The following is a 25,110-nucleotide window of genomic DNA, read 5'->3' on the forward strand; positions in this document are numbered from 1 at the left end:
ATCTACAGAAGAGTGGGTACCTGATGCACTGGTGACAGCATCACTTCTTGAAGGAAGACGAATACTTGTGCCTCCTGTATTTCAGACCCTTGTTCTCCTAGCGCTGCGGAGCTGTTTTGTGAACGAGACTTTCAAGGAAGAAGTTAGCTGAGCTCCCAGTGCAATTAGGGAGAGACCTAGTAGTTACAGATCAATTTCCCACCTTTTAATTCTTTCTGTTCCCTCTACCTGCGGATATGAAAGTGGATTTGTCAAAAGGTCCCCATAGCATCTTGGAATATACCTTCGTTTTGTTTTTCCTCTCTGCATGCCTAGGCTGCAGTCATGCGCTCCTACAGAGGTAAGGTGCTTTAGAGCTTTTCTAGCCTGATGCAGTGTCATTGCCCTTTGATCCCTGGATCAGGGATTTTGGGTTAAGTTCTCCTTTGCTAATAGTTCATGGCAGCTGGAAATCTGTCTTCAACCCACTTTCATTTATCCCATTTAGCTCATTTCCATGCTGATTTATCAATTCTTGTCCGGGCTATGGAGCTAAAGGCAGGAGTCAGTCCCTTAATAGCATTACAACAGACCAGTGTAATTAGTGTGGCTGTTTACTGTCTCATTCTGGGATTTCATGAGGGCTGTAGAGTTACTTTTCATCTCAGGAAGAGCTAACAGCTGCAACTGGTACTTGGAAATGTCCAGTGAAAATGCTTGCTGCTCTCTAATGAGTGATGGAGAAGGCAAGGCAGAGCGGCAGCACTGCCTAGTGGACACAGCACTCATCTCAGATGCAGTTCAGGGCCCTACCTTGGTGTGGCTTGCTAGCTGGCTACGGACAGATCAGTCACCCTTTGACCAAGCTGCTCCTTCTAGCAGCTAGGAAGAATAGTGTTGATCTGCATTGTAAAATGCTCTAAAGACCATGAGTAGAGGGTGTAATGTAGCATGATGACGTTGTTAGTGGGTTTTTTTTTAATTATATGCAGAGAAAATGAACACTGTGAGTTGCCCCAAGGATGTGCAATAGCAAGCAGTCATGCTGTGCAGTACTACGGAAGAACGATTGTATCTTCCCAATACTTTTTGTTATTTCAAGGAGTTGTGGGGACGCGTGTTTCCTCCGTTTGTATTTCTGTTTATTTTTGTCTCCATTAGGGACTAAGCACACAGACAATTGAGTTCCGGATACTGCCGTGGTTTCGTTTTTAAGGGTAGCCAGCACTGCGTGGTGCAACTTCCCTCTTGCATTTTCTGTGAGCTTTGAGCTGCCCTGCATGGGAGACTGCAGCTTCGGCACAAAACTGCTGAAACCTCGGTATCAGTCTCATCCTCTGATCAACTGCATATCGCTTGCTGGGAAAAGATCTTGGAAGATCTGGAGAATTACTAAAGCAGAGAGCAGTAAGTTTGGGAAAGGGACTTCTTTTGGGTTTAATTTTTTTTTTTAATGTAAAACTTTCTGCATCCACGTGGATTGTTCTTGCTAGAACAACACCTCTTCTGAGGCTAACGAGCAAAAATGGCACTTGAAACGTCTAGTGCTCAACAAGGAAGTAAAAGTAAGTTTTAAACTGGGTATGCAATGTATGTTCTCTTTTTTTTTTTTCTCGTTTGTTTTTTTAATTCTGGTGTGCTGAAGGAGCAACATTAACTGACTTTCCCCGTTTGATTTTTGTTCCCTCCTCGGAGTGATCTAATTAGCAAACTCTTCTTAGGAAACGTGTTTGAGCTAACGTGGAGTAGGGCTTTTTGTCTTTTTCAAACAGGAAATAAAACAGTTGAAGCAACTTGGTAACATTAGCTGAAAAAGTAAGTACCTTGTGTATAGCCTACAGTTAATTTATCTGTCAGAGACCACTGTAAGCATGTGAATGGTTCTATCAGGGATGTCTGGGAGCCAGACTGCGTGAAGACTCAGAGAGGATCTGACCTACTTGTAGAACTGATTATTTTATCAGTAGTTGTTGATTGCAACATTATGCAATAGTCTAGCTCTTGGCCTAGCAAAAACTGACTTGTTGGCTACCTCAGCAGGTGACATAGGAGAAATACAACAGCTATTCACTTAACAACAAACAAGCCTGTACATCTATGACATTGCATCCATAACAGAAAATACAGGACCAAATTATGCCATTTCATTTGAAGAGTCAATAAGTAAACTGCTTAAACGTTGTTTAAGAATTCCAGCAGGAAATCCCACTGCAATCAGTGTTCAAGCAGTTGTTTCATAAAACAATCTCTTCTCCAAATACTGATAAATAATGCATGCAGAAGGATGAAGGCCAGAGAAAATAGCATGTTAGTAACGGTTGTGAATAGCAAATTGGAAAAGCTCAGCTTCAGCAAATGTGCAGGCTTGTGAGGGAGACACAGATCTTCCATCCCTTCCTGCTCCTCAACAAACAGCTAAGCTAAAAGAGTCCAAAACCAGGCGTGTTCTGTTTTCTGTTGTTTGTGCAGTTCGTTGTTATTTGAAAGGCTGCTGTCTAGGATCAAGCCTCACAGAAATGAAACTTGCCACATGAGGGACTGCTCTAGAGTGCTAATTATTAATAATAAGGAATGAATTTATTACATGCTAAGAAATTGCAGTTCTCAGGCTCTGAAATGGCTGTTGGAAATCAGTGTAGGTAAGTGTGAAGTGAAACACATGGGGAAAAAACAATCCCAGCTCTACGGATAAATGATGGACCATGAGCTGACTGTTGCTATTCAGGAATAAACTCTTGGGGTTATAATAGATAGCTTCATGAAAGTGTCAGCCCTGGGCTCAGCAGCGATCAAAAAGCAAAGTGAATGTTAGGAATTGCTAGGAAAGGAAGGCACAACAAACCAGAAAACATTACAGTGCACCTCTCTAAATCTCTGCAGCTCTGGTTCCCAGTAGTTCAAAAAGGATGTAATTGCACGGGGTAAAGTTCAGAAAAGGGAGATGAGGTTGATGAAAGGTTTGCAATGGTTTCCCTGTGCCTGTTCCCTTCTTCCCCAGCCTTGGGAAGAGAAGACTGATGAGGATCTATGATAGAAATGTAGAAAATGTTGCTGTTGCGTAGTAGCATGAAGTAGAAACACACAGTGAGGTGAAGAGTGTGGGTCAGTTGTTCTCTCTGACCCTGGGAGTGGTGGGGAGCACCATGGGCATGGACAGATGGCGGGTTCAGACCAAGGGAAGGAGGTGGGTCTTCACGTAGATGTAGTTAGGCTCTTCAGCTCCTTGCTGCTGAAAGGTGAGAGATTATGTGTATTCAAGGGGCAGTTGAGAAGTTCATGGGAAGTAAATCCATTGACAGTTACTAATTGCAAAGACACCAGCTTTGAGTTGGGAAGTCTGAGCTGCGGGATGTTGAAGCTCGCGAGAGTGTCTTAGGGAAGTGTCTGTATATGCTTGCTCTGTTTACTTTTTTTCCTAACCCTCTGCTTTTGGGTGCTGCTAGGGCCTGGATACAGGGCTAGATGGACATTTTGTCTCATCCAGTTTGGCTGTTTTGAGTGAGTAGGCCACACAGCCTTGGAGTAGGTTAACTTATGTTATTGCAAATACTTAATTTTAGGCCTCTTCCTACAGGCTTCCAAATTTTAAAGAGCAGCTTCTAATGTTTGGGTTCCTTGGCCAAACAGAGGCCAAGGATATGGCAGGCAGTGCATGTTATTTTGATGCGTAATTACTAAACGGATGTGTAAGAGATATATAAGTTGAATATTGCAGCAAAGCTGAGTTAGTGTAAGTCGTGGTTTACAGTAGACTGTTACGTTAGAGTTATGAGCGGGACTTTCCGACACATAACGGTTGTCAGGAACCTGATTTAGAAGTAAGTTGGACTGAGGTTGCTCTGTGTTGATTGCCTTTCCCCTCTCAGTTCAGTTCATCTGGACAATCTCATTTCAGATAGTTCCGTTGCTCCTCAGGCACTAAATGACTCAATTTTTCCTCATTATCTTACTTTGCCAACCACCTTTTTAGAGACAGCACTCAGTTTTGGAGCTGCCATAATGAAACAAATTCTCTCATGGCCCTTCCCTCCTCAGGTTTACTGAGAATTTTGTACCTAATGTGTTTTGCCAGACTGGTATGCAAAAACATTTGATCACTACTTTCCACCAATATTCCCTCTCCAAGAGTGTTTGGCTTGGCAAAGTCTGTGTTAAAATACAACACATGTTCATAATGCACTTTGACTGGAGCCTTTAAAAAATATGTGAGAGAGTGGCACCATGCTGTTTGGAGTCTGAAGCTATCACAGAAAGAAATATCACTTCGTAGATCTTCTCTGGGTGGTGTGCACCAACATTTGCATCAAATTTGTTGCTCCAATATGCTTACAGGGCTGGATATTTACAACATCTAACTTCAAGCACCTGTGTTAGCAGCCTAGACTGTCTTTTTGATAACAGAGTGAGGGAGATAACGCAAGCCAGAGCAAGACCTCCATTTAAGTGCTCTGGATTGCTCCTTAGAGGTGCCTGTCCATGTTCACTGACTGCACAGGGAGCCTTGGGAGACACAGCTCCTAAGCCAGGCACCTCGGGTCAACAGTATGAGCCTTCTCCTGTGTGAACCTCTAACACTGGGCATCTCATTTTCATTTAAAAAAGAACAAAAACAGTTAGCTTCCCCTCTCCCGTAGTGGCCCTGCAGCACTGAACCTTAGAGAAGGCAGTGCATTTCCTTTCCATAGGCTGTAGCATACCCAGCTGGGGACCAGAGCAGTAATCCATACCACAGGGTACCATGCTTCCAGCCACAGCTGGGATTTGATGAGCCAGAAGTATGTAAAAAGTGTTTCTGATCAACATATTGTTGTCTCCTCTGCTGTGTTTTTTTTTTTTTCTAGATCATTAGATTGCCAGGGAAGCTGAGGCTCTTATGTGTATTTGTAGACGCTACTGTGACACAAACCACATGCTACTGAGATTATCCGTGGCTCAGGGTCGCGATTGTTCTGTAGCTCCTTTTGCCTCTGTAGGCAATCATTTATATGTACATTATATAACTCTGATTACCTGCACTTAAATTAACTTACCTTTGGTTTAATAAAGAGCCACCCTACTTTTGCATCATAATGCAAATAGATAAGAGATGAACGTCCATTCCATGGTTGGTAGGACAGTGTGTATGAACGATTATGGACTCTGTCCAGTCTGCTCCGACTACTTCATTCTTTTCTCTGCCTTCTCTGCACTCTCACATGACTCCTAGCCATTTTGGAAAACATCACCCATAGTTTTATGTTTGTTGACAAGATATTTTGACCTATTTGTTGTGTATTGTCATTGTGCTTTCATTTGAGGACATCTGTGTTGGGAAGGAAGGTTCTCCAATCTGTATTTAAAATAAAAAACCTTGAGAAGTCATGCAGCCTAATTAACTAACATCAAGACAGATCTGTGTACCGAGAAGCATGTCCCTTTTTTTCCCACAATTCTGCCAGCTGGTCTAATAAAAGATACTGCTTTTATTTAGTAACTTTTCTCAGTAATATAACTACTGCAGTCTTGAGTTAATAGTTCTGAAGGTCATTTTTATAACAGATACTCATTGATACCTAGAAACTAAAAGCTTTTTCATTTCAGTTGAAATAAGATTTTGCTAATCTAATGCAGATGAAATAGAATTAGGTGGAATTAAGGCATTCCGTAGTACTGCAATGCCTTTCCCCCACATTTTAGTGATTAACAGCAGAAAAGGAAACCCCTTTTTAACTTTTCAGGATTTTTTAAAATAAGTCATCCACAAGTCATGCTATAGTAACTGAAAAAAACCCTTCTGTTTGTTTGCTTTCTTCTTGGCACTCATTGTGATCTTAACATGCTTTTGCTAATGTATCTTGTCCTGCAATATTTTTTTAACAGCTAACCAGGAGTGAAAAAAAGACAATGGATCCAGACTTTCTAAATGTGTTTACACTGCCTGTTGCACTTGATCAAGTTGGGGCTGAAAATAACATTGCTCAAGGTATGTGCTTTAGGAACCAGGACAGAAAAAGGTCGAAGGACTGACCTAAAGAACTAAGCGGTACAAATGAATTATATTCTTTTTTCTAGCAGTGCTTCCAGGTTTAATCAGCTATAAGTAAACTCCTAGTGCGTAATTTGGTCTCTGACTCTCTAGAGGCAAATCATGAATCAGCAATATAAGTTTTAGCTGATCCCTTAACTGAAACTTAAACTTCATATACAAGGATCTACCCATATTTGTTTCTTTATTTCCAGAATTGTTGCCTGGATCTTGATTTGAATTCCATTGCAACGTAATTTCTGATTGCAGTTGTAATACTCTCATGTACCATCTTCTCCTTTCTAGGAAATCTGTTAAAATCAAAACTGTTTCTACATATCGCACTTGGTGATACTGGCTATTATTAAATTGATAGCAGATTCTATTGAAAGCTTGCATTAGTCATATCTGATAGTTATAATGGATTTTGTTTGCTTCCTTTTGTAGGAGAGAAGAGGAAACTTATAAAACCCACCTCACACAATAATCCCAAATTGGAAGAATTAAAACTGGTACCACTTATTTTACTATATTGTTTAAGCCTCACCCCAGATTGTTTTAACCTCTTGTGGTAGTGCTCAGCCATGTAAATAACCAGCCTCTTTGGCCCCAGTCCCACACTTTCTAAGGACATAGACTTGATGCCAGAAGTGCCCCGTTACTAGTTCGTTGTAACTATAGTGTAATAGCAAAGAGAATGGCCATGGTTGAAAGCAAATCCATGGTAACTTCCCTGTTACTAAAGGCTGATATTCTGATACATGCAAGTTTACTATCCTGATCCCATGATAGCAAGTCTTTGGATTGCCTCCATGCTGATTTGCAACAGTTTTCTGTCCTGTCTTCTACTTTCCGTCTGCTGCTTACCAGTGGCAGCTGGCGTTGGGAAAGCCGTGATGCCTCCCAAGTAGGATAACGAGAGAGTGGAGACAGAAGGGACGAAGGGTCTGCAAGTCAGCACTGGAATTCAGGAGGACAGCTTGCAAAATCGTTGTATGGTACTTTGTCTGCTTGAGGTAACTGAAGGATGAAGCCTGTTTCACAGGAGAGTGCTTTATTTCCAAGTAATTTTGAAAATATCCCCTGTGCATTCAATCACCCTATTTTTCTAATGTCACAGCCCAGAGGAAGGTTAGCATACTGAAATTTCCTGGAAGAAAAGTGGCCCGTCTCTTTTGAGACCAGCACTTTTTGCATTATGGAGATACTAAAATTGTTATAAATATTAAGAAAACAAGCTTAGATTATGTGCTAATATGTGTATATATGGCAGTCATAAATCCATAAAGGTATGTGTTTATGATGTTTTCTTAAACCTTCATGCACACTCAATCAAGAAGATTTAATTTTTATGTCAGGCTCTCACAATATTTTTATACCAAAGAGAGGTTTTGAAAGGTAGTATTGCAAAATGCAATTATATTGTCTACAGAGACACTGAATATGTTCTTTTCAGACTGCCAAGAATAAAGAGATTTCCTTAGTTTATGAAGATTTCCGTGAGCTTCAGTGTTTAATCCATTTCCTATCAGAGTCTCTTGAAATAATGTTTTTTTACCCTCTAACTTCTCTTCTGTGGAAGATGAGGAGGTGCGATTTGGGACCTGAAGGAAGGGCAATCTCCTGTGTGCCTGTCAGTGCCACCAATTCTCATCTTGATCTAAATAAAGGGTTCACAGGTCCTTTAGAGAAGAGATTATGATGGGGGGCACTGAGTTATCTTCAAGGGAAGAATAAGGGAAGCAGAGAAAGTCATTTGAGAAAGATACTGCATTCCAGTGCATTTTGATCTTGAGGTGGCTTTTGGGAGCTAGGAAACATGAACGGTCAACTGGCTTGCTGTAGTTGTTATAAATATCAAACTGCAGGTAAAATACAAGCTGGTTACAGTTAGATGCTAGTAGCAAACCTCTTTTTTGTGTATCCTCTTTCTCCTTTCCCTGCTTCCTCCTTTTTACACGCAACTGGCTGCTCCACAGCTGAATGGGGCTCAAATAACTGGACTTAAAACAGAGTTGTCTCGGCTGCAGGCTGTGGTCATCGCTGTTAGGAGCTGAGGCAGCAAACAAGGAATCTCATAAATCTGCACTTCGCAGTGCGGTTCATTTGACTGTACCATTCCTTTGAGGGTACCAGTGTATCCCTTGCAAATCTAAAGCATCACCAGTACTTGAACAGTAAGCGTTAGCTGAGGAGCACAGCTTTTTGCTCTAGAAAAGTGCAAGTTCCTTTTTAGCTGAGGAAGTGTATTTCGAACACTTTCACAGCTTCTCAGTTCAGGGAAGTGCCAGAACAAGTCATTCTTGTCTCTTGTGCAGTTTCAAGCATCCCAGAGATTTTTTTTTAACGGACCACTTTTTATATTTTTATTACCTTTGGCTAGCCCACAGGGATCTGCTGCGAATTCTTTCCTCTATTTACAGTGAGTAGGAAGGCTATTATCCACAAAACAAACTCCAAACAGTCACCTGTAGCAATAATAATAGCAATACCAGCAATAATAGCCTCCTCTTTCTGGAGGTTCTTGCTAATAGCCAGCTGGGGCCAGTGCTTTTCAGTTCCGCTTCAGCCTGTGGACTTTGTGCAGCCAGTCAGTCATCAGTGCTCAGAAGACAGGCTGATCGTCACCCTTTCCTGTAGGGTCTCGCAGCTGCAGTGTGGTTAGAAACGGCAGCGGTGTCTGAATGCTAATCCCCCTTCATCAGCTCGCGTTGTGAGAGGCGGTGAAGAGGGATGAAGGAATCACTAGCACGGATTGAGGGACTACGTGGGGAGGAAGTGTTTTCCTCGGATAACGCCCTCGCCACAATTCTTCCCCCGATAGCTGCTGTTGATAGCAGTAAGTCTGACAATGCACGGTGAATGTGCTTCCAAGGGTCTCTGCTTGGTTACAGGATCATGCTGTATTGGAATATTAATCCTGGTCCTTTTTCCTTTATGTTAGCATATGTAGGCAAAGAGTGCACTTAGGGAAAAGCTTATGGATTCTTCTGGACTTGTGTGTATGAGCGCAGGGCACGAGGGTCTGGCTGCAGAGAAAAAGGAATGTAACTGGGAGCACGAGTCCTGCTCAGTTGCAGCCACCCCTTGGCTTCCTAAGCAGTTTCCCCTTGCACAAGTAGGAAGAATAATGGAAAGAGCAATGAAAGGAATGTCACGTAAGAAAATGAGGGGAGAAAGAGTCCCCTTCTACCCCCCCTCCAATAATTTGGAGAGAGAATAGTACAAAATTGCAGAAAGAAAAAGAAAACAAAAATAGGAGAGAAAAGGCAAGAGTGCTAGTTATATGAATGATTGCAATAAACAGCAGAACGGGTGAAGCCTCTTTCCTCATGAACTTTTGTCTCAAGGGAGTGTGTGTGTGTGTGTGAAGGTGCAACATGGAACAGCACTGAATATAGGTTTAAACAACAAGAATACAGTTGTCAACTGCTTTCTTTTCCTCTACAGTTATTGATTGACTGGATTAACACAACTCTGAAGCAGGAACACATAGTAGTCAAAAGTCTGGAGGAAGATTTGTTCGACGGACTGGTGCTTCATCATCTTCTGGGTAAGCTGCCTTTTTGAGTTTAGTTCCCAAGAAAATCAAGCAGGAACTTTCTGATCAAAGGATAAACATCATGACTTGGAATAGTAGTAGGGCTGCTGGAATCTCACTGCTCTTTAATGGAAAAACAGAAGTGCACTATGAACAACTGGTGATTATTGCAATTCTGAACAAATGCCTGCTGATCGTTTATTGTTTTTATATAGTTACTTTTTCTTCTTGTGATGTTACCAGAAACATGGGATGGAATCAGCACTGAAATTTATATGTTTTTTTCTGCTTAAAAAAAAATTTAGGCCTAAAACACTGGACTGGAACCAGAGCCGATGAAAAATTCTAAGAGGCTCTCTTCATTTCAGGGGGCTTATATGAAGATGTGACTGCTGGAAACAGCCTTTTGGTCCATTTCTATCTCTCCATCTCGCCTGTCCCTACTTTGCTGTTTTTCCCCTTTCACTTTCCTCAAGGATGCTTTCAAACTGTATCTCCTTTTCATCAAGGCTGAGGACAGTAGTGTGGGTAAAGTTGGCTTAATTTCCTAGATAAGTTGCCCAGCAGTGGGTTGGGATTTCTTCTATTTATGTGCGCTGATATGGCCTTTGTGAAGTGATCTGCAGGGAAGGTCCACTCACTGTGTTCCTGTAGCTGCCACCAGGAAAACAAGGAACACCGTGTGCTAGGGTTGGGGAGTGATGCTGTGAACAGTGACTTGAGTCCCACCTCCGTTGCAGAGCTTCACTGATTTTTACTGAGGCTTTTGGAGAGCACAGAAATTTAACAAGGCATATGCAGCTGCAGGATGTGGGTCTGTGCTATGGAGGCTATTAAGCGGTATGAGGCATTTAAAGCAAGACTTTGTGTGCTTTGCTGTGATTTTATGGTTTTGTCCTTCTTCTTCATATGAAGAAAACCTAGGATCCCTCAAGCTGGATGTTGACAAGATTGCATTAACAGAAAAAAAACAGCGACAGAAGCTCTCTGTGATTCTGGAAGCTGTGGCTAAGTGTTTGCAGCTGGAAGAAAATCAGCTGAAATGGAGCGTGGAATGTAGGTGCAGAAGAGAAATTGGAGGGAATTACCCATGCCAGGGTGTCCTCTGCTATAAGGCTGCTGTGAGGCAAAGGAAGTTCTTGGGATTAGGTTGCCACAACAGGAATTAAATAACATTTCAATTACTAGTTGAGTTGCAAATCAGACAGGAATATCTGACCAACACTGAGTCACGCAAGCTTCATTCTCTAAGTGTGTGGACCACTCTCTAGGTTATGCACTGCTTGCAGCCCTCCGCATCCTTGTGTACGTCTCGCCACATGTTAAGTTGTGGTACTGCTTATTTGTGATATTATATAACCCCCAATCTGATGTCCCACATGTGATATGGCCTTCCATGACTTGGGATCCCCTGCACAGGGAAAATTTAGGTTATTACGGTGAGACTGAATTGCTTTGCATGCTAAACATTATGTTCTTTCTTTATATGGAATAGCTATCTTGACAAAGGACTTACTGAGCACGCTGCATCTTTTGATTGCAATAGCAAAGCACTTCCAACCCAATCTGGCTATTCCTCCAAATGTTCGAGTGGAAACAATCACTATTGAGGTAATTACAGTTTTTATATTTGTTACTATGGATCACAGAGACCTTTCACAAGACTTAGTTTGCTTAGAATTAGGGAGAAGGGTGGGTATAGCTGTAAAAAAGATACTTTTTTTTGCTTTCGGTGAACTACACCTTTTAATTTCCAGGAATTTGTTTGTTGTTCTAAACTATCACTTTGTGCTCAGTTCAGATGCTGTATCTTCAAAAGGGCAGAAACACTCTGCTCTCTCCACTCCTTGAGCTAAAAAAGGGTCCAAATTGAAAACAGGTGTTGATCTTTGTAAATTAAGAAAAATGGAACAAATTTGGTTTTTGCTACCTCTAAGTGTTTTAAAATAGACACCTGCACTCTTAAATCATGACATTTGTTTAATGCTAAGCATTTCTTTCTTTCGGGGAAAGGAGTTTTTATTGTCTGTCCAGGTCACATTTTGGTATTTTTCTCTACAAGCTGAGATCTACATGCTTTCTTTCTCTGCCTTGTTTCTTGAGGTCAATGCTGAGATTCACATGTGATTCTATGTCTCTGGGACTTTAGGAAAACATCACATTTCCCACAGTTTTGTCACACTTTTAACAAACAGGTTGCAATTTGGTCATGTTGTGAGCCCAGCACACAGTCTGTATGCCCATTAGCTAGCGCTCTTCCCTCTTTGAAGTATCAAAACTGGGGCTGAAATGGTGCATGTGCTTAAGCTACATACTTGACTTGGAGAGGATTACAAACATTCTGGAGGGATAGCCTCTTCTGGGACTGGATTCTGCCAAGGTAGCCATTTTGGCCCCCTCCCAGCCTAGCACTTAAGCACATGAGTAGCGTCTCTGATTTCTAATTGGAGTCTAAATTGCACATTGCTGGGTCAGAGTCGGAAGCTCATGTAGTGTGGTCTGCTTAGTTACAATTCAGCCTGTTAGTAAAGCAGGCCGCTGTGCAGTTCCTTACTTGGTTGTGGGGGCCTCAGCCACTCTGAAATCAGGTGGGATCATTTGCGAAAGCACAGCCTCGGAAATGGATATTAACTCTGAAGGAAAGACAAATGGCAGTGGAGGTAACATGGGTGATGGGTGACGCCATAGGTTATGGTAGCGAGCCAATTCTTAAGAGAAATTAATGCGCTTGAGGGGGAAAAGAAATTGGTAAAAGTGAGGGAAGCCCATGAAGAGAGGGGTTCAGAAGAGGGGCAGAAAAACTGTAAAAGTGTTTGAGGGCAGGAAAGGGAAGAAGCAGAAGAGATGGGCGAAGGGCCGGCCTTCCCGTGATGCGGGTGGGCAGCAAGGGCCTGCCTTTGTCCTGGCGTGCTGGATGTGCTCGCTGCCCGGGAGAGCTCGCAGCAAGTGGGGAGTCAGCAGTCACGGTGGCAGGAAGAGCCTGGAACATCTCCGCAATGTATTGACCCAAAACACTTGACTCAAGATGTAAAAAGAGAATGGGTTTGACTGCCTATAAGGGGAGACAAGCACCAAATACTTCCCTATGGAAGAGACATTGCTCAAGTGCCTGAATAAAGCAGCAGGCGTATGCAGGCATGCTCGTTCTCTCCTGCTTCTTCTGACTGTCAGTTGAGTTGTTAGTCACCTGTGATAACTGAAAGATGCACTGTTTTTTGATAGTGTGTGGGATACTCAGGTCTATACAAATGGTTAGAGCTGAGGAAAAAGGTGCAAGGGCACAAGCAAAGATCCCAAGTAGCTTCAGCAACAGGCAGAATTGTCATCCTGTGTCTAAGCAGGCCTCCAAACTGAAAGTCCCTGTGGAGGAATTCATAGATGGGTGGCAGGCTGAGCAGTGAGGTCCTTCTACAGCAGAGGCGACCACCTCCAGGGCTGTAAAATTAAAGGTTCCTTAACGCAGTGAGCCGCACAAAGAGATCACTGTGGGTTCAAGTCTGCCCAAACCAGCTTAGCACGGACATCAGCCATCCGAGCTAACGAGCCAGCCCCTGGATGTCACCAGCTGAGGGACCTCGGGCTTTTCCCTTTGCTTTCTCTTATGGGGAAATGGGTAATTTCTGGTTGAAGAGTGAAGAGAGCAGAAGGGAGCAGCAACCTCTTAAAGGGCCTGCACTAATTTTACTGATGTTCTTGAGTAAATGCCCTCTGGTAAGTGCTTATGGCACCAAACAGGTCGTGAAGGTCTCCTTACTGCTTTCAGGTTTTTTGTGAAACAGGAAAATATTTGTTGTCTGTTTAACAGAACACCTCCAGGGGATTAAAGACAGAAACTGCAGTGGAATATATCACCGATATCAAGTAAGAGGGGCATATATATTAGCTTTTACACTGTGAATCAGAAAGGAAATGTGAGTGGGGAGGTTCTCCCTTAAAAGAAAGCTAGGAGCGTGATGACAGTGCGGGATGATAACACCCAGGAATGCAAATGTGTATAAACTGTTTTGGGGTTTTCTTTTTTTGTTCCCCTGCCCCAACTAAAGTATTATGGTCTAAGGCATTATAGTCTAAGACCTTTTTTTGTTCCCCTGCCCCAACTAAAGTATTATGGTCTAAGGCATTATAGTCTAAGACCTTTCTGTTTTACTCTTTATTTAAACTCCTCTAAAAGAATGTCTATGAGCTTTTCTGAGGTTTAGTGTTTGTTATTGCTGTATTGGAATTAGTGCCTGAAGTAAAGGCACTAATCAATCCTCATTAGGTTTTACTGGTAGTAGTAAAACCTAACAAAGATAATAGTAAAAATCCAGTATTGTACGTTTACGTGCCCAAGACTAATTGGAAATTGTGTAAATCCACAGGGGTTTAAACCTACTAACAATTTATTGCAATTGTGTTATTAATTTAAGAAAAAGGCAGCAGTTTTTCTTTATTTTACTGTTGAACAACTAAGCTTTGAGCTTGCTGAGTTTGTGAGGTGCTCTGATTATTAAATGAGTTGCATAGAAGGATACCATTTATACACAGAGTATGGACGTCTTTCCAAGAATTAGAAACAGATTTTCCTACTATCGTCTTTTATAGGCAGAACATCTTTAAATTTTAATATCATGAGGAGCTTATTGGAAGAGGATATTATGGGTTATGCTTATAAAATAAATGTTTATTGGTCTGTGTGCCAGTTTTAAAATGTTATCTACTTCTAAGTGCCTGTACACATATACAGCATACTTAAAAATGTCTGTTGGAGAGTTACTTTGACGTAAAGTTAATGACACTTTGTACTGTATCTCCTTTTTTACAAGAAGCCTGATGGCACAGATAAGTTTTGCTTATGAATAAGATCAGTTCTGCTCAACATTATTTTCTAATTCTTTCTTTTTATTGCACTTTTAGAGAAAATTTAGAAGACCAGTCAAGTAAGTAATCACATGGACAAATTCAGTGTTTCTCTATTATGCACTGTATTGCACCAAATTCTGATCCATTTACCTCCTGATAAAATTGCTATGCTCTTATTAGAGCTAACAGTTTCATGGGTTTCTCATAGGGTTTTTCTTCCAAGTGTCTTCTGTTAACGTCTGTTCATATCAGCACAATATAGTTTGGGGAAAAAAACGCAAGTATTGATCTTGCTCACTTCAGTGGAACTGTTTGTGAACATAATGGGCCCGAGAATTGTGCTTCAAATTGGTACCAATTTTAGCGTCTTTTCCTTTCTGTAGTTTGCCAAATCAGGTTTTGAAATTTCTGAGTACATGATTTTGGACAGCAGCTCAGTAAAACAGACATCCCCCCAGATTTTACCCTTAGGAAACACCTCCTAAGCATGTGAAACATTAGATGAAATACTTGAGGTGGACAACGTCCACCCGCGCGGAGCCTGCAGGAAGGTCTGTGCACTGCTTAAGGTTCAGTGCGAGGCTTTTGGTTTGCACCCTATGAACCGATCTTTTCTGCCAAGGGGCACATTTCGTCCGCAGCAAAGCAACAGAAGCCTTTGAATTCTCCGCTGTGTCCTCTGTGTTAGCATTCCCATCCTTTGCAGAGGTGTAAAATCTTTCATTTAATATATACTGAGCACTTATTTCCCCGAGTGAGATAGTGGAAAAAGTGTAAGTGGATATTTCTTCCGGTGGCCTAATTCTGCTGGAGAGAGAAATCTGAAATCCACTCTTCAAAACGCTGTCTCTATCTGCTTTTAACACCCCTTGCTCAACAAAGAAAAAGAGCAAATCTCCAAGCGTGGCTCCAGAAGAGGGCTCTCTAGTTTACGAGAACGTTGCAGCCTGCAGGCTGTCACTCCAGCAATTTGTTTGATTGATTCACCAATTTTCTAACAACGCTGTTACAGCAACCCTGTAACAGGGCGAAAGGAAAAACCCCAGGAAACTCTTTCACAGTTATGCTGCCAGAACACCTTGGATTTAAAGGACGTTTCACATGCTTGCACCAGAGCAGTCTTGGGGATGGGTCGCTGTGGGGATATGCAGACCGCTCTGGCCAAAACTGGAGGTTGAGGGCAGGAGTTCATGAGGAATTTCATGCATCTCGTTTCTCGGAAATCTTTCAAAATCTTTCAAGGTTTAAAAAAAACGTAACTGGAAAGGGAGGAACTGTAAAACTGCAAAACCTAACCTGTTGCTCAGGCTGGTGGCAGCACAAGCTGGAGATGCTCTACAGGCGAAAATTCAGGAGCTGGCCGAAGAAAATTATTTTCTCTGATGTGGAAGTCAGGCTAAAGGGAAGCCTGAACCTCTGCTCGCTCTTAAATATAAAAGCAGGATTTTTCCCCTCTCCTGATAGCTCTTTTTCCTCCTTGCTTTGTAAGGGTGTGAACAGCTTTCTCCTTCTCGAGCCACTTTAAACCTCTGATATAGTTATCTGAAATAATACCAATTAATGCTGTTTTGCTTTAGCAGATGATGCCTTTGATGAATTATTCAGCCGTGCTCCAGATAAACTGGATGCAGTAAAACAGGTAATTTAATTTTTAATTTAAAAAAAGGCCTGAAATTTGCAAGGTAAAATATAATTCATGACTTCACTGAAAAAATCCTCATTTCTTCCACCCTCTCCTTCCCATCTGTTTTCTTTAGGTATTCCTCCAATTTGTCAACCAGCATGTTGGAAAATTAGGGTTAAACGTGAAAGACATCGAATCTCAGGTAGCCTGCTCTGAGCTGTGTGTTAACATGTTTTGTCAGCTATTGGAGTGCATCCTCTCTCCATTAGGATTCTTGTTGTAGTAATTTCAAACTTGGCAACATAACAATTATTTCTAGCTCCAGATTAAAGTCCCAGGCTTCAGCCTCTGAAGTTTCTAAAGCTAATAAGATAAGCAATGCAAAAATATAGCTTTGTATTGAAGGCTGCGTGCTCCTTGTAATGCTACAGGGAGTAATTTGAAGAACCTCTAACTCCTGTGGACTGTGTGTCCTTTGTGGGGGAAACAAGGGTGTTGGGACAATTCAACAGAAAGCTGAGCTGGTTGATGAAGTGCTCATGAGGTGCCTCAGCATCTCTTCCCTGCTCTTGACCCTGGTGGGGCTGCAGCGGCTCGGACCCATGTGAATCACGTGCTGGAGGGCCGAGGAGCCCCAGGATGTCCTGTGGGGTTTCTCCTTCCCCTGCTTCCCCAGCCCACGCTTCAGGCACTCCAAATCGCGATGCAGTGAGGGTTCCCGCGGTGCATGGCGCGCGAGTGAAGTGCTCTGCTCCAGGGCTCTGCTGGGTCTTCCTGACGGGCAGCCGTGAGAAGGGACATTTCAAATGTGTTTTGTCGTAACTCTCAGGTGCTATGCGTTTTTTTTTTTTTTTTTTTTAATTTCATAATTACATATGTGGTTGTCTGAAATCTATTCGCATCTGGAATAGCTTGCTTTAATTGTTAGCCTTTTATAAAGTCGTATTTCTCCTAATGTGACTTAAGAGCCTTATGTAACTATAAAGTTCGCTGTATAAGAGGTGGAGGAAACTGAATTTTTAGCCTGTCTAATTGCCCGTGTGCCATTTCAATTCCTTTTTGGCTAGAATGGCATTTCTCTAAGGTGATTTACTAAAGGCCTATTGATTAAATAATATCGGCATCACCCTTCTAGTTTGCAGATGGAGTTATCTTACTCCTGTTGATCGGACAACTGGAGGGTTACTTCCTGAATTTAAGGGATTTCTTCCTGACTCCAGCCAGCACTACAGAGATGGTAGGTTATTATTCAATTACTTAGGGCCTGAGGCTTCAAACATCGCCTCTCTTTGTATGCTCCTGTGTGTCAGTGAAGAGCTCTGCGTGGCTTGCTGTCGCTGCTGCCGTGTGTGAAGTCAAACGCATGCAGAGTGCCACTGCAGAGCTGCTTGTCCTGGGTTATATTCAATTAGATCTCCAAAGGCGCGAGACGCGTCAAATCCTTTTTGCTTGAGACCCGACAGAGAAGGAAACCTCTCCCCTGACACCGCTTGCGTTCCAGGGTCCCCTCACAAATGCCACTTTCTTCTAAAGCTGCCTCTCACTGCAGTTAATCTCCCTGGGCAATGTTTATGTGTAATGAAAACTCTCACAGGTTCCTTTTTAATTAAACAAAAAATGCTTAGGCAGAGCTTTTCATTAAAACATTTCAAAGCCCCATTGTCTGAGCCCTAGGTTTAAATTTTGTCAAAAGCTCACAGTTGTAAATTGGCGACCGTCAAAGGCGTTAGGCACATTTGGATTTTTAAAGTAAAATTATTCAGAACTGGAAATTATATTTTAAGGGGTCAAATCAAATAAATCAAAGCATTTCTTCTGGTTGTTCTTCCCTTCCTCCTCTTCCACTTGGTTTTCAAAATTGTTTGCTCTCGTCCACTGAATGGGAAATAAATTTTAATATTTCAAGTAATCTTTTTCAAAACAAACCAGTGAGTATTTTTTGACTTAAAACTATGTAGATAACCTTTTTGCTTTTGGATCGGCCCTGTTGAAGCCTCACAAGTCTCTTTCGGGGAGGTAGATACCCCTTCCGCTTTAGGCACGAATCAGAGCCTAACAACACCGTACATGCTGGTAATTTCATTTTAGCAAGACTTTCTTTCAAGTACTGCAGTCACTATTGAACACTTTGCCAAAGTGGTATTTACCACTTGTATCTCCTAGGATGTTCATTACAGGATAAAAAGTGGAATGACAATCTAACTAAAAATATTGAACTCCTGTAACTCAACTTTCATCTCCACGTAAAATACGCCTTTCAATTCCCACGTGTGTTCTGACTCCCTGTCATTGTAGACGTTAATTGGTACAGTAAAGTAGGGAAATGTAACCTTTGCTGAGATTTAAAACATGTCATTCCCGTTACAGAAGTGGTGACAACCGCACGTACCATTGAGATCAGTGTGGTGTATCAGCTTTCATTCAAGCTGAATGAAAGCTTGTAGTTCGAAGCTGATATGTAGACGTGGTGAATCGCAAGGAGCGGAAACTCTGCTGAAAGTAGGGATACTGGAAGATTAGCCTTGCGTGCTCACGTGTATAGTAAGGTATATAGTCCGAGAGAAAAAAAAATAATCATGAAATATGGCAGGCTGAAGCTAGGGGTGCACTTGGTGCAGTCTGGAGGTCAGGTCTGGGAGGGCCCCTGTCCTTCGCAAAACTGTGTGAGCTTAGTACTTTTGCCAAATCAGGCCCCAAGCCCGACGAACCCCAGGCTTCCCAGTCTCTATCAAGCAGTAAATCCTAAATAATTTTCCAGCACTGTTGAGTGTGGGAGTGCTGCTGGACAAAACAACTTACTTTTCTAGGTTCCTCTTCTGCGGTAATTATCAGCACTTCTGTCTGGAGATTTATTTTGAAATCTGCATGTTGTCTTTCCTTGCAACTTTCATATATTTACTGAGGGGAAAATATGACCTTTTCTCCTGTGCTGGTTCATTCAGAAAACCTTTGAGTTATTCATTCTGATCTGAAAATTGTCTAGATCTGTATGAGCTTACGCTCTGCCGTCTGCCAACTGTGAGAGGACGAAAACAAGCTCAAATTCAAACTGTCGGGCTCTGTTCCTTGTAAATCACAAAACCAGGTAAAATGGAAATCTATTGCTTCGCTTCGGAGCACACAGTTTTTTCCTGGCTTATGCACGTGGGACCCCAGTGCTTATTGTCGGAAGGTAATAAGGAACAGCACGCCAGCGTTTTATGATGTACCTCTGCAAGGATAAATTGACTGGGAGGCAAAGGGATATATGAGGAAACAACCTGAAGTTCTTGCAGGTCTTATTGCTTCATTAGAGGAAGGGAGCCTGCTAATGACCATCCAAATACACTACTGCCCTTAAGCTGGAAGCAGCTGGAAGAAATGGAGTGTTATATTATTTTTTAAAAAACATTGATTTACTGCATGTGCCTGTGATGCTGCTTTTATGTAGGCAAGAGAGCAAAAACAAGTGAGGAAAAATCAGAACCTGCCCCCACCCCCACCCTTGATTCACAGGGGTATGCTTAATTTCTCATGAATAATATTAAAGATTTGTCTGCTAAAGCATAAGCTTCTAGCTCACAATTACAGCTGATCGGAAGAATTTCAGTCTTTATGATTTTAAATGAAATACTGAGAACTTCTTGCTTGCATTTTTAGGGGATTTTTTCATTTCAAATGTGGCCAGCATATGAGGCATTTTTTATAAAAAGAAGTTGAAATAAATTCCTCGCATCTGTTGGATCCAGTTGTGAATCTAGCCTGTTTTCCCAGTGGAAACATCCCTTAACACAAGACTTTCACTGCAAGGTCTATTTTCAATTAAATGGGTTGTTCTGCCTATCTCATGGGATACATTTTATTGGAGATTGGAGTTTACCTCAGATTTTATATGCTAATTAGTAGAAATTGTGATAAGCACTCCATCAAAGCTAAAGAGAGGAATATGAGTACAAATTTATGAATCAATATCTTACTTCAGCTACTAGAGAGATACTTAAAACAACACGGCCTGTGCACCCTTAGGTGGAAAACATTTTCTGTTGCATTGATCTCACTTTCTCATCAACAGCTTCACAACGTGAACCTTGCGGTGGACTTGCTGACAGATGGAGGTCTGCTAAATTTTTCTGTGAACTCTGAAGGTGAGTCACGGCATGCAAACATGTCTGGAATTGCTAATACCCTGGTTTAGCCGAAGTTAGGGTGATTGAAGAGAGAAGATTTTGCAATGTGACGCTGATACTTTTCATTATATGGCTGCCCCATAGCTCCGCATGCAGAGTGAACAACTGAATAGTGTTTTGAACAACACTTGTTTCCATGCTAAGAAAGTTCTTTTGTTATAAATTTAATAACTTTACATTAAACTCGCACTGTTTGATAAGCTAGTACTTGTTAAAGATTTAAAACAGTGGCCGTGCTTAATGAAAGTACAACAGCTCACTTGGAGGTAAAGCCATTTTCCTATCTCTAAAGAAGCTTTTGTGATTTAAAAACAAGCTTGTTGCTAGTGGAAAGAGACCTTTCAGAACATGTCCTGAAAATCAGAAAGGCTGACTGCTCTATCCAAACCAGAATAGCTGGTGGGGTCAGTCCCTGAATGTGAAATTCATAGGTTTATGTTATTATTCTGCCTAGTTCAGACTAGGGGGCTGAGCCCTCATCTCCTGCATACAAATGAGCGCTGTCATCACAGAGTTAACGGTCTGAGCTTGTTTTTACTGGGACATGCATTCACGTTCCCTTCTCTTGCCACACCAGAAAAGATTTTCTTTGGATGAGTCCAATTTTCCAATGAAAAAAGGAATACTTCACAGAAGTGTTTTTGACCAGCTCTACTTAGGAGTAAGACGGCCTGATGGGCAGGTCTGAAGGATGTGGATACATTAATGGGTTTTAAAATAGCACAAGGGAGTGTTATGACCATTTAGTCTGACCTTTTGCAAAGCACAGGCTATGTGCCTGCGCCCCATCATTGCTCTGGGAAGCTCAAAAACTTGTTGTTGAATAAGTAAAGTCAAAGCTTTATTAATCCCCTGACAGTTAGCTATTCATAAGCAAATCTGTTTTGCTTATGTTTAGTGTGGAGCCCATGACATCACGGAGAGGGAAGGATAGAATTTGGGACGACTTCTCTGGTTCTGTTTTTTTTCCCCCCGCTAAGGCTTTTGTTGTGTTGTCAATCTGCGTGTTGGTCATGCAGAGAAGAGTTGCAGCCTTTTTGCCATATTGCATAGAGCTAGGAGTTTGCAGGGCTGTTTCTGTTAAACTGGAAAAGTGTAATTTGCATGAGTTCAGGTCTCCCTGCTGAGTTCTACTCTTTGTGTGAAAGGAGGTAAAACCATGCTTTTTCCTTTGCTCTGACTGTTGTGTACTGAAATGCAGAGCTGATCAATATACGAAATATTGGTGCCAACAACTACAGATCATTTTAGTACAACTTCACTGGGAAAATCCTCAGCCAATGTTTTAATTTAATATCATTTAAGGGACTTAATAGATACACTTTTTAGACTGTTTAAGGACCTCATCTAGTAGTGTTTCATTATTAGTTTGTCTTCTAGTGCTTCACAGCAATGTAAGAAGAACAGTAAACCTTCTACATCCACTTAACCTCTTCCATTACATTTATTAAACATGAGAGCAGGTTGCTTAGCAAAAACATGAAAGCTGAAACCATGGAAGAGAAAAAGAAAACAATCAACAGCAGCAAAACATGATGGAAATGTAACAACTGAAAAATGAAGTGTTAGGTGATCCCTGCAATGATTCATATCGGAGCGGAATCATAAAAAACTAAAGCTGTAAAGTCTATTAAATTATCTGTTCTTTCCTCTGCTGGTGAAGAATTGCTTCTTGCTATGTATTATTTATCCTGTCCTCCAGCAAGATAGTGCAGCAAAGGCCCCCTTTCCTTAAGTTTATTTGAGAAATAATTTTCTAATTCTGTAGGTCCTGTTTTGCTTCTTGTTACAATTAGATTGTCTAAGTTTGCATTATAATTGAGGCGAGTGGAGATTGTCTTTGGCAGTTGGCACCTCTTTCTATTCCAGGGATAACTAATACTTCCCATCTGGTTTTTGTTTCTTATGTGTCCACAGATATTGTGAAAGGAGATATGAAGACTACAATGCGGATTCTGTATTGCTTATATTCCAAATACAAGGCCAAAGAAACATGAAGAGGAAGGCCAAGCATTTGAGCCTTTTTTTTTTCTGGCTAGCAAGTGATTTTTGAATTTTCAGCTGTATTTTTGTCCCTTTGTATGTGCACACACTTATCTTTGCTTGCTGTATTAACATGTATATGCAAGTCTGTATTCATGCAAGATTTCACATATACAACTTGAATTCCTGGAAGTATGTGTTTAATTAGGGCTGTAAGTCTAGAAGCTATCCTTTGCTCTTTTTGAGGCCCTAATGCAGGAAAGAAGTCTGTGTGTGTTTATTCTAGACTCCAGTGTTTTGTGTCTGGAGTGGGATTTGGAAGTTGGTGTTACAGCCTTGCCTTTTTCTCATTCTGGTTCAGTCTGGAAATTAGAGAGGTGGATGACCCACCGTGGTGTCTCTGTGAATATTACAGATACTGGAGCTCAGGTTCAAAAACTTCTTTGCAGAGGTGGACAGCTGTTCTCAGATAAGGGCATTTGGATTGGAAAGCGAATGAAAAGTAGCTGAAACAAAACCTGAACTTATCAAAATATTTGATCAAAGTTTCACCACTTGCCTGCTCAAATCTGAAAGGAGGACTCAGAGCCATGTGCTGATGTGAGACTGTACGGTAACGGAGGGGAGACCTACAACACTATGGAAAGATCTCTGCCACTTCTGAGAGCACATTAGTGCTACGGGGACTCTCAAACTCCCCTGGGACCCTCTTAGCGGCATTTGTCCAGCAATTGTCCCAAGCATCCCAGCAGGCCCCCTCTGAACAAAGTTACTTTTGCAAAAGCCCCAATTTACGTTAACTCTCACCCTGGGTCTTTCTCTGGAGTTTTAGATCAGAACTCCTTCAAAACCTCCATCTGCTCCTTTGACCTTGAAATTATGTCATGTTTGTGTTGCATAAAGCTTGAGTTCCAATTAAAAAAAAAAAAGATGTTTTGATATTGTTTTGGCTTTCCTCTTAACTGAATTAATTTCCTGTAGTCAGTGACTCTGACATTTGATCTGTGATGTGATCCTCCATTTATGTGTTAAGGGGAAACCAAAGCATGCCTAGCCTGAGGTCTGACATTTACAGTTGAGAATTTGTTGTGTCTAGTTCTTGATCACACAGCCTAAGAAAGTTCCTCAGATAGCAATGCTGATAAGTCCTCAAGTCCTGCCTTTGAAAATGGTAATAATGCAAAGCTGCTAAAAGAAAGAATTGTGCAAATTGCTATGAACCTAATCCTTTTTGCACCAATAACTACCTCGTTATGTTTTTACAGAGGAAAAACCAACATGTGGTGCCAACGAGCTACAAGATCAACTTGCTTCCCTAGCAAAAATTAATTATGTATGCTATTTCAAAAGATTTAAGTCAGAAATGCTTGCTTCTTTCATGTGCAAGTCACTGTAGGTATCTTGTTTTATTCCGTAATGGGCTTCAAACAATTGCCTGGGCATCCTTCGAAGTTAGTTCTCCCTTCGCAGAGTCCTGCTGTCGTTGCTGTAATATTCCAAGTGGGCGGTTGCCAAATAAGTCACTCCCGAGGGGATAAGATGAGGATGTCTCTTGTGGGGAGCGGGGATGAGGGGTAGGAAGGCATTTGGCCGCAGCGCTGGCAATGCGGTAGCGGTGTTGCCTTTCCCACACAGGAACTAACCTAGCCCTGGTTTGATGGCAGCTACAGACACAGTTTTTTGGGTTTTGGTTATTTTGTTCTTTTTCTTTCCTTCCATGTGTTGTGAGTTTTGTGCTCCGTTCATCCAGCACAAGTCAGTGCGGTACTTTTGAAGACCTCACAGTCCTGCACATTGCTATCGGGGGAAGTCTAGTTCTCGATATTCAATAAAAGTGAGGGGGTGTATTACCTTCCCTGCACCAGCTTGCCTACACCTGTTCTGAGCTAGTTGTTCTTTTGCAAACATGCAGGGGAGAAAAAAATGACAGCTAATATGGTTAAATAAAAAACGTAGCGAGGCAAAAACTGAATATTTTAATCTGTTTTTCATGCTGTGAGCCAATTTATAACACGCTTAATGTCTCTGAGCACTTTGATAAGTGTGTGTCTCACTGTAAGGAGCCGGCGTTTGATTCCTGAAGCATGCGACAGAATTTTCCTAATGCATCACACAGGCACCCACTCCATAAATCTGTATAGAATATACCAGTGCACTATTTACATTTGGGATGTAGTCACAGACTTGGCATAGCTTGGATAGTAAATATAAGGAGACAGAGCTAAAGAGAATATTCCAGCAGTATGGAACTGCGGAAAATAGAAATATATATTACTGTTCTCGGATGTTACTTTTGCCTTATGTCGTGATCAACTTGGTTCCCTTTTCATTTACAAGTATGTCAATAAAAACCAAAGCTGCTTACTCTATTTAAGCTGGCAAATTAACTATGGTATTTTGAATAAAATAAGTTCCTGTTCCTTGCCACATAATTAAATTTACAATTTTCATTTTTAAATCCTAGATAGTTTTTCCATCACAAATTGCTTACTAGGTGGACTAGTAAGTGTTTTTTTTTTTTTCTCCTGAGCTCTGTAGCTAGGTGTGCAAGCAGAACTGTGGTGACTGTTCAGGTTTCCAATGGAGTCATTTGCATGTGAAACATTTACACTGACGGTGTCAAACTCTATTTCCAAGGAAGAAAATATAGTCCATTTATCTTTTAAATATCCACAAACTGGTCCAAGAATTTCTGAGGCAGGGAAGAACCCTAGAGGAGCTTGCGTTATTATAAATGACTTGGTAGCTACATGGTAAGGCAATGGCAGAGACTTGGAACAGGTCTAAAATGTTGCTACCTCCTTCATTTTTCTGTTGTCCTGTCTTTCCAAAGTATACTGCCAAGTAAACATGAAGGTGTCTTTCCAGGGGCATAGCAATAAGGAAAAAAAGGGAACTAAGACAGGACCTGGCTGTAAAGCCTGGGAAAGCTATTAAATATCTGGCCCTGGCATCAAAACCTCTGCTCCTC

At 41.6% G+C, this 25,110-nt stretch overlaps 1 protein-coding gene across 8 annotated transcripts; it reads left to right on the forward strand.

The window, feature by feature from the left end:
* The first annotated feature begins 800 nt into the window (after positions 1-800).
* On the forward strand, positions 801-24,513 carry PARVG (parvin gamma). Of its 8 annotated transcripts, none has more exons than XM_068951292.1 (14): positions 801-985; positions 1,141-1,386; positions 5,839-5,941; positions 6,431-6,495; positions 9,434-9,536; positions 10,440-10,580; positions 11,020-11,135; positions 13,330-13,385; positions 14,421-14,443; positions 15,944-16,005; positions 16,124-16,192; positions 17,126-17,227; positions 20,042-20,114; positions 22,074-24,513. In XM_068951292.1, the coding sequence occupies exons 3-14, from the start codon at positions 5,863-5,865 to the stop codon at positions 22,151-22,153; spliced, it is 969 nt and encodes a 322-aa protein (XP_068807393.1). In that variant the 5' UTR covers positions 801-985; positions 1,141-1,386; positions 5,839-5,862; the 3' UTR covers positions 22,154-24,513. The 8 variants fall into 8 exon arrangements, with proteins under 8 accessions (XP_068807393.1, XP_009677054.1, XP_068807461.1 ...); XM_009678758.2 differs by lacking the exon at positions 801-985 and adding an exon at positions 1,473-1,544 and having other exon boundaries at positions 1,251-1,386; XM_068951322.1 differs by lacking the exon at positions 801-985 and adding an exon at positions 1,473-1,544 and having other exon boundaries at positions 1,251-1,386; positions 15,947-16,005.
* Positions 24,514-25,110: the final 597 nt, after the last annotated feature.

This window comes from Struthio camelus, chromosome 1 (assembly GCF_040807025.1).
Source record: "Struthio camelus isolate bStrCam1 chromosome 1, bStrCam1.hap1, whole genome shotgun sequence".
Classification (NCBI taxonomy): Eukaryota; Metazoa; Chordata; class Aves; order Struthioniformes; family Struthionidae; genus Struthio; species Struthio camelus.

Coding starts and splice junctions, on each gene's coding strand:
- PARVG (XM_068951292.1), top strand. CDS start 5,863: ATGGATCCAGACTTTCTAAATGTGTTTACACTGCCTGTTGCACTTGAT. Junction 13,386..14,420: donor GAATATATCACCGATATCAA/GTAAGAGGGGCA, acceptor TTGCACTTTTAG/AGAAAATTTAGAAGACCAGT. Junction 20,115..22,073: donor TTTTTCTGTGAACTCTGAAG/GTGAGTCACGGC, acceptor ATGTGTCCACAG/ATATTGTGAAAGGAGATATG.